This window comes from Musca domestica, unplaced genomic scaffold (assembly GCF_030504385.1).
Source record: "Musca domestica strain aabys unplaced genomic scaffold, Musca_domestica.polishedcontigs.V.1.1 19, whole genome shotgun sequence".
Classification (NCBI taxonomy): domain Eukaryota; kingdom Metazoa; phylum Arthropoda; class Insecta; order Diptera; family Muscidae; genus Musca; species Musca domestica.
The window spans coordinates 1,605,065-1,620,233 of NW_026712245.1; the positions used below are offsets into that span (position 1 = coordinate 1,605,065).

Sequence of the window (15,169 nt, forward strand, 5' to 3'; positions counted from 1 at the left end):
AAATGGTCAAAGCTTAACAGAAAATACATAAATCTTCGTTATAGAAAAGGATAGGATAATAGAACTTTGTGGAAACTTTGCAAATTCCAATATTTCGTTATGAAAATGGACAATATCGGCTGACTCCATCAAGTACCTCCCCCACAAAGGGTAAACTTTTAGAATAATTATAGGTTAGGTTAGGTTGAAAAAGAGGGGCAAAAACAATTTCGCCTCAAGCCCTTTTGGGCATGCACTTAAGCCAGTATAGGCCTGTTGTGCGCTCTAGTCAGAGGGGTTTTACCGAGGAAGACGTGCAGTTAAACAGTCTGTTATCATTGAAATTCTGTTGCCTTTATGAAATTCTTTAACTGTTTTATATCATTTACCATGATCTGGTATAGTGTCGCTCCCTAAGAATTGGGCTCTGATATTAGCAAACGCTGGGCATATACAGAGAAAATGTTCCAAAGTTTCGTCGTCTTCCCTGCACGCCCTGCATATGCTGTTATCTGTGCAACCTATCTTGTATAGATGAGCTTGTAGGCCCAGGTGCCCAGTAAGGATGACTGTCACCTCACTGATCTCCTTCTTGCTTAGCAATAATATAATAATTATAACTCTTATAAACTGAGAAATAACAGTCCAATTGTCTTCAAATTTTACACATCCGAACATTTTTATTAACACAAGATATGGAGTGTAGGTGGGATGTATCGGTCTGCACCTTATGGTATCTCCCCCACAATAGGTCAACATTTTAATAGACATGTATTTCGTAAAAAACGAACTGAGCAATCGATTCCTTTCAAACTTCGTACATCTCAATATTTCTATCAAAAGAAGAGAAAACATGAAGATGTAATATGTCAGACCACTTTTTCTGGTACCTCCTCCACAAAGGGTCAAAATTTTGAATAATCACAGGGTGGGAAGAAAAAACTGCAACCAACTTCATACTGCTGTCATTTCTAAGCCAGCCGACAGCTGTTAAAATTATTTCAGTGACAGCTTTTTATATTGTTTACAAGCGTACAAAAGCGTTTTGGTGAGAATTTTCCAGGAAAAAAGTCATTCGCGATGGAATTCGAGCGTGATAGTGTGATTTCTTTATATTTAGCTGGAAAATCACAAGTGGCTATCGTTGAAGCACTAGAGCATTTAAATTTGAATAAATCATTCTCCAATATTCTATCCGGCAAATATTGAAAAATGATCTCGGAGTAAAGCCATTAAAATTCCAGAAAGTGAAAGAACTCCCACCGCAACAGAAAGAAAATATATTCAAAAGAGCTAAAGAGTTGCTTCGCTTTCCCGAAAGTGGTGAACTGCCGAATTTGGTTTTCTCCGATGAGAAAAAATATTCATTGTCCAGCAGTTTGTAAACAAAGGCAAACAAAATGATCGTGTTTACTTGCCAAAGAGGTCAGCTGAAAATATGCACCTGCGGTTGGCCACCAGAACTCAAGCGCAGGCCATGGTGATGATGTAGCCGCCATAGCAGCCGATGGTCGCTCTCTGCTTGTATTAATCGATCGAAGCATCAGAATGAATGCCGAATATTATTGCGAAAATATTCTGGAGGGTGAATTAAAGCCTTGGCCGCAGAACTTGGACATTCCCACAGGACTCAGCGCCACCCAAGAATGCTTACAAAATGAGGTTCCTCGCTTCATTTCCAGCGCACAATGGCCACCAAAATCTCCGGATACCAATCCGTTGGACTATTGTGTCTGGAGTATTTTGGACAGCAAGGTTGACACAAAAAAATACCAAAGTAGCGATCACCTCAAGCAAGCGTTTCGCCTGGAATATACCAAAATACCGCAGAGCAACATTCGCGCAGCGTGTGACGGTTTCATTGGCTGTTTGAAGGCAATAATTCGTGCCAAAGGGCACCAATTCGAACAAATCTAAACTTATTCTATAATTTGAGGCTATTTCCGACATTTTTATTAAAAAAAATAAAAATTATGGTGTTTTACTTTGTTGCAGTTTTTTATCTCACCCGGTAGTGGTCCACTCCTTCGATATCGCCTCCATTTCGTAAGTAAATATATACTTTAATAAACTGACATAGGCTGAGGGTATACATCTGTCTGAAAGGGTCATCCATGCATGAAAAAATACACTAAAGCAGAATGTGTCGGAGATTTTGAAATGATATGTTTAATGCAACTCACCTTTTGCGAGCTCTTTATAAATATTGCATATCCGCCTCTTCATTAGTCTTTTGAAAATAACCCAAATTTGATTCATTTCAAATTTCTAGTGTTTTTCCAATTTAAATACTCTCCCGTCTAAATTGCCATTATCCCGAAAAATCTCCATGTTATTCCCGTATAATTACTCTTTGCCAAAATCCAATATCATCAGTAAATTGAAATAACTATGTACACTGAAAATTGGTTTTTAACAAATATTTACTCGTATTATTTGTTGTTTTTTCTCTTCTTTTCCCCCTTCTCCGCCCTATAACAAATTCTATTGCAGAATAACGATATGTTTTACATGCAATTACGGCAACAATCGGAAAAATTCAATGACATTTTTAACAAAGCGCCAAGTGGCCCAACAAAGCAGCAACAACAACAACAACGACAACAGCAACAGCAATCGAGTCAAAAGCGAAAATACAAAAAACATGTTTCGCTAGCCAGTTACGGTGGCAATAGCCGTGGTAGCGCCAGTCATGCCAATGCAAACAAAGCAACCGCAAAAAGTGTTACAAAGCAAACAAACGGCAGCAGTGGCAGAAGCAGCAGCCACACCAGTAATGATGGTCATAGTCAGCACCTGTCAGCGGCAGATGTAACCGCAGCCAGAACAAGGCAGGCTACAAAGGATGTAACATCCTCATCGTCGTCGTCGTCAGCGTCATCATCGGCCTCATTCATGTTGGGCAAAACAATTGTTTCACGCTATGCTCCCCAGACCTATGATGCCGTTTGGGCCATTGCATTGTCGCTGCGTGCCGCCGAGGACCGTTGGCGCAAGGATCCAATGCAACAATCCAAATTGGATCGTTTCGATTACACACGCAGTGATATGGCAACAGAATTTCTCCAACAAATGGGCAAATTGGATTTTCTGGGTGTGTCGGTAAGTGTCATGAAATTTTGTAATTGCAATAACGAAACAACGAGCTGAATGTTGGGGAAAACAACATTAACAAAATATAATTAGCATCTTTGAGGGAAAATTATAACGAAAATGAGTAAATAACATCTGATAAAAAAACATATAAAAATTTAAAATACACAATTTGGTTCTCGAAAAAAAAAAACTTAAAAATTTGGAATTCCTTGGTTTTGGAAAAATTCCATAAATCCCCAATTGGTCCTTGGAATCTACCGTTTGATCTTTGACAAAAATTTAAACAAAATCACCAACACTTTTCCGTTTTGCCCTTAAAATAAAGTTTAAACCAGTAAAGAAAGTCCTAAAGTCGGGCGGTGCCGATTTTATGATACCCTACACCACTCGCTAATTTAGTTGAGCTCCACATAACAATAAAAAGTTTTTATGGGAGAATTCAATCATATAGCCTACGATTATAATTATAATTTAAAATTCAAAGGACGAAGCATTTGTATCTTTTAAATTCGGACTTGTATTGCAAATTTGGTGCAAAATTAATTTGAAATCAGATAAAGATATATATGGGAGCTATATCCAAATCTGAACCGATCTCCATAAAATTTGGCAAAGATATTTCTGAGCTGTATTTGATATATTTCCCTGAATAACGTTGTTACGGAGTGCATATTACGGCTGTGGGTAACAAATACAACAAATCGGATGAACAGTATATATGGGAGCTTTAGCTATATATATTGGTGCAGAATAAAAGGTAAATCTAACGAAGTTTTATATGGGTGCTATATCCAAATCTGAACCGATCTGTATAAAATTTAGCAAAGGTATTTCTGAGCTGCATTTGATATATTTCCCCAAATATTGTTGTTACAGAGTGCATATTACGGCTGCGGAGGACAAAAATAACAAATTGGATGAACAATATATATGGGAGCTATAGTTATATCTGAACCGATTTCGATCAAATTTGGCATACTTATTTTCAGGCCTAATTTGGTTGTATGTGCACAATTACGTTTGGTGCACAATAAAAGGCAAATCGGACGAAGATATTATGTGGGAGTTATATCTAAATATTTCCGATTATCTCCAATTTCAATAGGGTTCGTCCTTGGGCCAAACAAATGTTCTTTGGAAAATTTCATCTCAATCGGATAATAAATGCGACCTGAATTTTGTTCACAAGAATACATGGACAGACGGACTGACATGCATAAATCAACTCAGAAAGTGATTCTATGCAGATCATCAAAAGGAACTATGGGTCTTTCTCGTTTCCTTTTGCCTGTTACAAACAAATGCACAAAGACATAATACCCTGACCACTTTGTGGTGTGGAGATTGTGTAGAAATATAGGACTTTTTCGCATACAAGTTATGAACTATTATTCGATAGTCATTCAAAATGGTAGGCTTCTGCGTAGTCCTAAATTCTAACCTCAAATTCTGAGTCGAATGGGCTTTAAGTATATCCTCAACCATTGGCCCACTCCATTAGTACCTCCCTTCCAAAAAGTAATAATTTTGAATAATTTTATATATCAAAAATAAGCACTCGATTCTCTTAAAACGGTCCACTCCTCTTGGTAGCCCCCTTATAACGAGACAAAATGTTGAGTAATTCTATCTCTCGTAAAATGCGAAAATAACATCTGATTCAATTTAAACTTCGCATATTCCAATATTTCTATTAACACAAGATCTGGTGTGGAATGATAGATACCGGCCCACCTCTTCTGGTATCTCCCCCACAGAGGGTCACAATTGTCAGTATTTATATATCTCATAACTTTCGAAACAAGTCAGCCAATATTTCAAGGTGTTACAAATTATATATTTTTATAATTAATAAAAATCGGATAGTTGTTTCGCAAAAAAAAAACAAATAATAATAAAAGGATCTGGGTTCTGACAAAGAAATCAAAATATCCACTATTTTTTCCTTGAAAAGTGCTTACAAAATCTTCAGTTAGATACTTGAAAAAAAAAATGATTACGAATTTTAAAAAATTTAGATCTGAACCCTGGAAAAATATTTAAAAAACTAAAAAAAAATGTAAATAATCTTTAAAATTTTTAGGAAAAAATTAACTATTTTTAAGTTCTTAAAGTAAACCTTAAAAAATTCACCATTTCATAATTAATTTAAAATAAATTCAAAGCCCTGCTTAGAAATCCACAATTTAGTCCTTGATAAAAACATACATAACAGTCCGCAAGTTGGTCCGTGGAAAAGTAGTTAAATCCCCACAATTTAGTTCTTGAAAAAAAAAAAAAAAAAAAAACAATATAAAAATCCAGGATTTGATTGTTTAAAATTCTAAGATTTGGTGGTCGGAAAAATCTAGAAAAATAGTCATTAGGTCCAGGGGAAAATATTTACAAATCAAGAATATTTTTCCTCAGATGTCATAAAAAACCTTTTACACATTATTAAAAATCCATTATATTGACGCTTGAGAAAATATTTCTAAATCCAAAACTTGGTCCTTGAGAATATTTAGATATGCAGGATTTGGTCCCTGAAAAGAAACATGATTCTTAAAACATATTTAAAATCAATGATTTCGTCCTTAAAACATATAGAGAAATCGATTATTTTATTCTTAAAAAATATTAAAGTCCACAATGTTGTCCTTAAGAAAATATTTAACACTCCAATATTTCGTTCCTTAAAAAAATTTTTAAATAATTCGCAATTTGATACTTGAGAAAACATTATAAAAACAACATTTAGTTCTAAGGAAAGTATTCAAAAATCCAAAATTTTATCCTTGAGGATTTTTGAAAATCGACTTTATGGTTTTTGAATTGTGTTTGTTTGTTTTTTTTTTTTTTTTTTTAAATAAACGTTAAAAATCAACAATTGTTTTCATAAAAAAAACTCGATTTGGTCTTTTGAAAATTTCTGAAAAACTATGAATTGTTATTTAAAAAATTTGGATTTGGTCTAATATTTAGAAAATATGTATTTTTAGTCGAAATAAGTCGAAGAATAAACCTCTAAAGAAGTTTAACTCTACCTCCATTCGATAAATTTGTTAAAATCGTGAAAGAATATTAAAAAAACCACACAATTTATACTTGAGGAAAGTTTAAACCCACAATAACACGTTGAATTTATATTTATGAGACCACAAAATGAGTAATTATTAAAATGTGTTTTCAAGAACCATTAGCTTCGAAAATATGATTTCATAGAAATAATTTCGTTTTCTTTTACTTCAATATTTGATTTTTTTTTATTTTTTCAACAAACCGTAAATATGGAAGTTTTTAAAATTATAATTAATTTTTTAAGAACCCTTAAGCTATTTGGAAATGTAAAATATTTAGAAATAGTTTTTTAAATGACCCTTTGACTACAAATATTTTCCAACGACTCTTAGACCACAAAACCAAGAATTTTAAAACATATATTATATTGTCTAAGAGCTACAAACTGTGGAATTTCTTAAAAATATTGTTAATACTTTTCCAAGAATCTTAGACTATATAGAAGATAGCCATTGTTTAAAAAAAAAATCTTAGACTAATAAATCCAAAAATGTTAAAAATATTGTTTTTTGGAAGAATGTGCAATTTTTGAAAATTATATTTTCAAAAACTCTTGAGCTACAAAACTTTGAACATTAAAAAATTGTTTTCAAGAATTCTTAGACTTTAAAACATGAGTTTTAAGAAAGAAATCCACAATGTTTTTCTTGGAAAAATATTATTTGGGGGGAACACCATTGTCCGGTGTTAAAAAATTCTAGCATTTGATCACAAAAAATTAGTCTATGAAAACCCCACCAATCAATACTTGAGAAAGATTTTACAGTTTGGATGTTTAAAAATCAGTATATGGGGATTGAAAATTAAAGATTTGGTCGTTCGTACTGAAATCAAGAAAACAAGTTTTGGGCAAAAAGACAATTAAATATTTAAATAGTCCGAAAATGTAAAAACTCCACGATTTGGCCCTTAGGAAATAAAACTCCATGATTCTTATAAAAAGTCTTCAAGAAAATTTAATTTAAGCTTTGGAAAAAAATTTAAAAAAAATTTAATTTGATCCATGGAAATTCCACAATTTGTTCCATAAAAAATGAAAACTTCATAATTTGATCCTTTGAAAAATAATATTTGAAAAATCTAGGATTGATCCTTAAAAATCTTCAATAAAATAAAAATTTGATCCTTGGAAAATAATCGTCAAAAAATAGAATTTGGTCCTTGAAACAAAAAAAAAAAATAAAATTTATTCACAGTTTGGACATTAAAAGTTCAAGATTTGGTCATTCGTCATAAAATTAAAATAATTATTTGGTCCGTGAAACAAACTTAAAAATCATAGAATTTAAGCCGTGTTTTTTTTTCAAGATTCGCTGACCTTAAGGTGTGGTGTCCCAAATAAATTCAGATCTAAGGTTATATAGATCTTTGGACATTGATTTTTTTTAGAAATAGTTTTTGTTAAAAGACATAAGATTTTGATTTTTTCAAAATAATCCTCAATCAACCCAAGGACCGCAAGACGAGAAATTTTAATAATATTTTTCAATAATCTCTAGATTTTGAATTATTTAAATATTTTTTCAAAGATTTGTAGGATTTTTTAATATTTCTATCAAATATCCGTAGGATTTTTTAAATATTTTTGTAAAGGATTCTCGTACTACAAATCATGTAATTCTGGAGCACAAAAAAAAAAATGTTAAATTTTGAAAACAGATTTGTAGAGCACAAAATATGGAATTTTTATGAATTTGTCTTCGAGAACGTATACACCCTAAAACGTGAATTATTTAAGAACATTGTTTAAGGATACATATACCAAAAAAATCTAGTTGTGGTACATTTAATATCTTTCAATTTTAATACCATCTGATGTTTGTCCTTGTTATCAAAATTACATTTTATACCACTTAAGAAAATTTCACGAATTTTTTTGTTGATATTGTAAACGTGTCGTGTCTTAAATGCATTTTAATTAAAATATATTAAAATTACATTTTTCTTCCTCTTCCCCTCTCCCTCTTTCTATATTTTTTTCATTTCGTTACAGGGTCCCGTCTCGTTCAGTGGTCCCGATCGCATTGGCACCACGGCCTTCTATCAAATACAAAATGGCCAACTCGAACCCATTGCCTTGTACTATCCGGCCGAAAATGCCCTGGACTTTCGGTGTCCGCATTGCAAACGAGTTAAGTGGCATGGCGGCCAAGTGCCGATAGCTAAACGTGTCTTTAAGGTTCGTGTGGCGACGATAGCGCCAATGGCATTTTACACGATAGCCACACTGTCGTCGGTGGGCATTGCCATGGCATTGGCATTTTTGGCATTTAACCTGCATTTTAGAAAATTAAAGTAAGTACTTGGACGGTGATGAGAATGCGGCTTCTGCAGGTGGTATTGCTGCAGTGAGTGAGAAAAGGCCATCAAAGATGTATGAGTTGAAGGTAAAGACAAGGAGGAGGAGATGAAGTGATGGCGAAATTAAAACGGGACCAGGGGAAGGCTTGCTAAATGACCAAAGTGTTTATGTTGTTAATGCATTTTTGAAAAGCACACCCCCCCCCCCCCCTTCTCCTCCTTTGTAGCAAAACAAGGAACCAGGGTCATTTGCTCAGGTTTCCTTTTTCTTCTTGTTGTTTCTGGGTTTCCTGTTAAATACATGTTTGTATTGGTGGCCGCTCTTGAATAGACGAGTGCTGCTTAAAATAGATACGTTTGAGTGAATTTGCTCAAAGATTTGTTTAATTGGTTTACTCCTCTTTGTTGGCTTTTTGTCCACCGTTAACTGGATCTTCTCTATGGCATTCACCTCTTTTCATGTTACCTCTTTTTTTTCGATTTTTTTTCTCCTCATCTTTTTTTCTGCCTTTTTTTCCAGAGCCATTAAATTGTCAAGTCCTAAATTGAGCAACATAACTGCTGTGGGTTGTATTTTTGTTTATACTGCCGTCATTTTATTGGGTTTGGATTACTCAACTCTGCCATCGCCGGAGGACACTTTTGCTACGGTCTGTACGGTAAGTGAACTTGTTATTGGAATTGTGTTGTTGGTGTTCATCTTTAGCAGAAGAACAGTAATTTTTGTATTCCTTTCTTTTTTATATTCGTTTATATTGATGATGATTTTTACACACTTGCTGTTGCTGTTATTTTTGTTTTTATTTCTTTTTGCAAATTTGCATTTTATTTTACTTTCCCTTAATGTATTTTTAAAAAGTTCGAAGAAGAACATATCAATTGAATTTTAAAGGTCATTTAAAGCTGTACGTACGACATGTCCTGTTATTGCTGCAGATACAATTCAAAGAAATTGGAAACAGGGAAGCATAAAGTTAACACCGAACTGCACATTTTCGGATATTTTCCAATGAAATGTCCTTTCGGCGTGAGAACATCCTGCAATGTTTTTGCATGAAAATACATGACAATATTAAATTAAATTACAGGAAGACAGAGAACTGATGCTGAATTCTGCAAAGCATTTTATAGCAACTAACAACGAACAAAACCTGAAGTAATCCTTTTTTCCTTTCACAGAATTTTTATGGATACATCTTAAAGTCCTGGAAAATATATTCCTTAAAATGACACACTTTGTGGTTTAGGGATCCTGGAATAATCTTAAATATTGCAGGTTTTGTGTTTTTTAGACCACGAAACCTACAATATTTAAGATTACTCCACGATTCTTGAAAAATTCCTAAAAAAATTATGATTAAGGGACCGGGAAATAATTTTTTTTCAAAAATTGCATTAGTTTTTTTTCAATTTTTTACTTCTTACATATGATCACAAAATCTATAATTTAAGCAAATGATTTCAAAAGAAATTTAGAGATCCTTGAAAATTAATCTTTAATTTTTAAATTTTTTGTCGAAGTATCCTTAAAAAATTTTCTAAAAATTAAAAAAAAAAATAAAAATAGCCATTGAAAAACATTTTTAAAAATGTCCTGATTTTCAGGTCTAAAGATCCCTTGGAAAGTATTCTTATAAATTCGGCAATTTGTGCTCTTCGCGTCCTTGAAAGTTATACATTTATATATTATAGTCCTGAAAAAATGTACTAAAGAATTTCGTGACTTTCTGGTTTAAGGGCACTTGACAAAACATTTTAATTTGTCAAACATTTTGTGGTCTACGTGTTCGTAAAAGATCCACATTTTGTGGCCAAATAATACATGTAGAATTCTTAAAAATCCCACATTTTGAAGTTTTGAAGTGTTGAAGGTTAGTAAAACCTTTTGGATATTTTAAAATTTTTTTAAAGGGTGGGTATTTGAACCCTGATTCAGAGAAAGTATTTTTTCTCGGGGGACAGATACGAATACCCTGATATTTGACGGGGTAGACCCAAAAGTACCAACCTATACGGGCCGGACTAACGAAAATTCCTTTCCAACAAGGGAGTGTATTGGTGTTTTAAACCCAGAGTTTTTAAAGCTACTCTCAACAAGTCGAAAAATGTCTCCTTTTGGGAGTCCAAAAATATACACAAAATTATAGCATATACTTCAACCCTGCAACAAAGTCAAATGCCATAATTTTTACATTTTTTTAGTTTTAAGTTAAGTTAGCAAAAAATGTCGGAAATATCATCAAATTTTAGAATAAGTTTAGAGTTGTTGGAATTGCCACCTTTGGCACGAATTATGGCCTTCAAACGGATAATGAAACCATCACACGATGCCAGAATGTTGCTCTGCGGTATTTTAGTCCATTCCCAACGAAGCGCTTACTTGAAGTGATCGACACTTTGGTATTTTTTAGTGCCAACATTGCTTTCTGAAATACTCCATGCACAATAGTCCAACGGTTTGGTATCCGAAGATTTAAGTGACCATTGTGCGCTGGAAATTAAGCTATGAACCTCATTTTGTAACCATTCTTGAGTGGCACGTGACAAGTGCGATGATTCTGAGTCCTGTTGGATTACCTAAGGTTTGCGGCCAAAATGTTTGCGTACCCAAGGCTTTAATACACCCTCCAGAATATTTTCGCGATAATCATTTTATACCCCCCACCATACTATGGAGGGTATATTAATTTTGTCATTCCGTTTGTAACTCCTCGAAATACTCATGTCAGACCCAACAAAGTATATATATTCTTGATCGGCGTAAAATTCTAAGACGATTTAGCCATGTCCGTCTGTCTGTCCGTCTGTCTGTCTGTTGTAATCACTCTATCTTTCGAACAAATTGAGATAGAAGGCTTCAATTTTGCACACATGTATATTTTGCCAGTAGGCAGATTAAGTTCGTAAATGGGCCATGTAGGTCCAAGTTATCATATAGCCCCCATATAACGGTACCTCCCGATATTCGGTATTTTGATGATTTTAGCGACATTATTCACCGGATTTGTTTCGATTTTGGCATTTCAGGTTCGTAATGGATGCTACAGCCTAAGACAGAAAATTGTCTGTGCAGGTCCACGCCTTCGTATAGCCCCCATATAACAGTACCCCCCATATTCGGTATTTTGATGATTTTAGCTACGTTATAAACAGATTTTTCTTCAAGTTTCGCATTTAAATGTTGTAATAACTTATGACAAAAGCTGCCTATGCAAGCCCACGTCGTCGTATAAGCACTCGGTATTTTTAAGATTTTAACATAATTTTTAACGGATATTTTTTTTTTTTTTTTTTTTTTTTTTTTTTTTTTTTGGAAATTGTACCAAATGGTGGAGGGTATTAAAAGTTCGGCCCGGCCGAACTTACAGCTTTTTTTACTTGTTTCATCTCACCCTGTTTATTATAAATACCAAATGCTGGATTCTTAAAAGATTATATTCAAGGACCCAAAAGTAGACGTTTGAAGATATTTTATCAAAGACAAAATTATGGATATTTAAACCGATGGATTAAATCACGAATCAAATAAAAATAAAAAATAACATTTTAAAAATTTATAATTCATAAATTTTTCTGTAAGAACAAAATTATGACTTAAAGATTTTCTCTAAAACAATATTATTAATATTTAAAGGACTACATATTAAAATGTTCCAGATACTTCCCTAGGACTCAGGTATTTAAATTAAAAAAGGACTGCATCTTGAAACGTCCGAAAACTTAAGTGGTTATAATTAAAAAAATTTTTCAACCTCCAACATTAAACGATCTTTAAAAAATATGGTCGTACTTTTTAATTACAAAATTCAAATATTGTTTCCTTAAATAAAATTATGGAAATGTAATATTTTCAAGGGAACAAATTGTGGATTTAAATCTGAATTCGAAGAATGAATCATTGTTTATAAAATTCTCTATTTTTGAGGCATTAATGGTTGCTTTTACATAATATCTTCAAAGGCTAAATCATGGATATTCTAAAGCTTTTTAAGAGCAAAATAGTGGATTTAAGATATATTTTTGCAAATATAGTAGATCTTGGAACTTTAAAGTTTTTACCAAGAACAATATTTTTATTTTTTTTTTTTTTATGGACCAAAAGGACAAATTTTACTTTTTTAGAATAAAGGCCTGTTACATGTGTTGTACACTTCTCCAATTTCCTATTCTCGCTCTCATAGCTCTCATAAATTTCTCTCTGAAATAACTCACCCATTCCCGAATGATCCCGAAATAGATGGATTACGTGTTTTTAGAATGATTTTCGATGTTTCCCCAGTGAGACATAAATTTTTCATTCTTCGAGTTTATTTTTGGTTTTCCTTTTTATTTTCCATCCCCCTCTCCATCACCTCTTCCTGATTGTGATTTGCTCCAGTCTATGTGGCCGGGGCGGATAAATTGTAGCTAACCATCATTGAATGCCAACAAAATGTGTTGGCGTGCTTTTGAGGAAAAAAAAGGAATGAATTTTTAAGTGCCTGTGCGTGAGAATTTTTCAAGTTCTTTTTCTTCGTGGCGGCGATGTGTGCGTGTGTGTGTGTTCGTTGAAGTACACTCATGATTCTTGTTTACGTACTCGTACCCGCATTCGTCCATGGTGTCGTGAATGTTGTTTGCTTATCGAAAAGGTGAAACCTTAAACGAAAATTGATGATGTGATTTTTATTTCATTTTCATTGCTTGGCTACGAGATCTCATCTCCTTCTCCAATGTCTTGTTATTTGGGATTTTGTTTTCCTGTTTCCTGTCCTGACCTTGCCGGCATTCTCCTTCCCTCCCTCTCCCTCCCCTCTAAGTAGCCTTTGTTTGGTCAAACAATAAAAAACGAATTTTGGGACTTCGTCTCCTTCTTCGCATCCTTGTATGGAAAAATGTTTTGTTTGCATACACATGTATGTATTTATGTATATATGTGTGTGTATGCGTGCGGGCATCTTGTATTGTTTATTTTTCTCAATGACCCCGAAACCACAACACAAGTTTCAATGTTCTGGTCCTTTTGTCCAACAGGTCCTTTTCTTCTTATTTCTTTATTTGTAAGGCACTTAAGTGTAATTAATTCATTCATCCAGTCGTTCGTTCGTTCGTCGTTCGTTCATTCTTTCTCCCAGCCCTGTGGCCGGGCTTAATGATATTTTCGTATTATTCAAATACAAAGTAATAAATATGCTTCAATGGACCGGAATGGGAAATTGATTGCGAAATAATATGACCATGGAATTGTATAGAAATGGAAGTTTCAATGAACTTCATGTAAAACTTCTTGTTTTCTTCCTCTTTTCACAAATTTTGTATTTAGCAAAACTTATGTTTTGTTTTCGGTTGTCTGTAAGTGACATGTGGGCGGAGAAGCGGACATTGGAGGCAAAAATGACACAGGCATACAAAGTTTTAGTCACATGTACGTTGAAAATATTATACCTCCCTTCGGCGATATAGGCAATGTTTCATCCGATCTATTAGGATTCCAATCAGTGCACGACAAAAACTTCTAGTTCCTTCAGATATTTCCTCCACTCCAATGACATTATTTCTATATTTGTTTATACAGTAGTCTAGAAGATTCGGAGCATGGGTCCTTTATAGAAGGATTACAGACAACCAATGTATCCAAAAATATCCCAAAAAAAAATATTCCCCAAAAATGTATAAGACCTCGAAAAAATGGATCTCGAAATACCATGCATAACATCGATCTTCATGTTTCGAGGAGCTGAGTCAATCGAGCTATGTGTGTCTGCCACTATATGAACTGTACTTCAAAACTTCAAAACTTGTGGAGATATTGAATTGTTCTGCGAGAACGTGTTCAACGGGATAGAAACGAAGAAATTGAAGGAGCGCTTTATATGTGACGGTTTGAAATCCAGAAGTGTCCTATCCATTATTAGTAAAACCATTGAGCAATAAATTTCGGTATTCCAACTCTAAACATTCAATAAATACCAAATTTAGTAACATTAAGTACAATTTTAGAACTCATTTACCAAACCGATCCAGATCTTAATCCTAGACACAACAGTTATCGCAATATAACACTTCAGGGGTTCAGCTCTTTTTCTTCATCCAATACCAAATTTAGTACGATTTAGTACTTTTCGATCAATTGTGGTACACATTTCCAAAACGACCTTCATATCTTAATTCCAGATACCAACAGAGACCTCAGTATTAAATTGGAAATTCCTAGCCTTATCCCTTCATCAACAACAAATTCAGTACCATTTTGTATTTTTCGTACAAATATAGGATGTTTTTCCAAACCATCGCGAAATCGCAAACACCATTAGTAACTTAAATATCAAATTTCAGAATTTTATATATGTTCCTTTACCCAATACCAAATGGACCAATGTACCATTTAGTACTTTTCGTACAATTATAGTGAACATATCCGAAATTATCTCCATATGTCTAGATTTCAAGGACTATCTGTTCACAACTACTAAATTGTACCAAATATAGTACGTTTCGTGCACTTGTAGTATACATTTCCCAAAAACCACCTCTTTCTCACAAACCTACCACCAATAGGGACCCCAATGCAAAATCCAGCTTCATCCATTAACTGTTCCAAATATAGTACTATTTAGTACAGTTCGCACACAATTGTAGTAACCTTAAAGTTCGAATTTTCAAATACCCTTTGGTATATCTATGTTGCACTCTATCAATGAACCTCATTCCAAATTTCAGATTCTGCATCATTCCGTTTGTATGAATTTCCAAA

At 33.6% G+C, this 15,169-nt stretch overlaps 1 protein-coding gene across 1 annotated transcript in view; it reads left to right on the forward strand.

Moving 5' to 3' along the window:
- Positions 1–15,169, forward strand: part of LOC101894227 (gamma-aminobutyric acid type B receptor subunit 2) — a 58,004-nt gene that overhangs the window by 24,852 nt on the left and 17,983 nt on the right. The window contains exons 4-6 of the mRNA XM_059121119.1: positions 2,855–3,081; positions 8,129–8,430; positions 8,957–9,095. Coding sequence (XP_058977102.1) covers positions 2,855–3,081; positions 8,129–8,430; positions 8,957–9,095 — 668 coding nt within the window. The remainder of the gene's footprint in view (positions 1–2,854; positions 3,082–8,128; positions 8,431–8,956; positions 9,096–15,169) is intronic.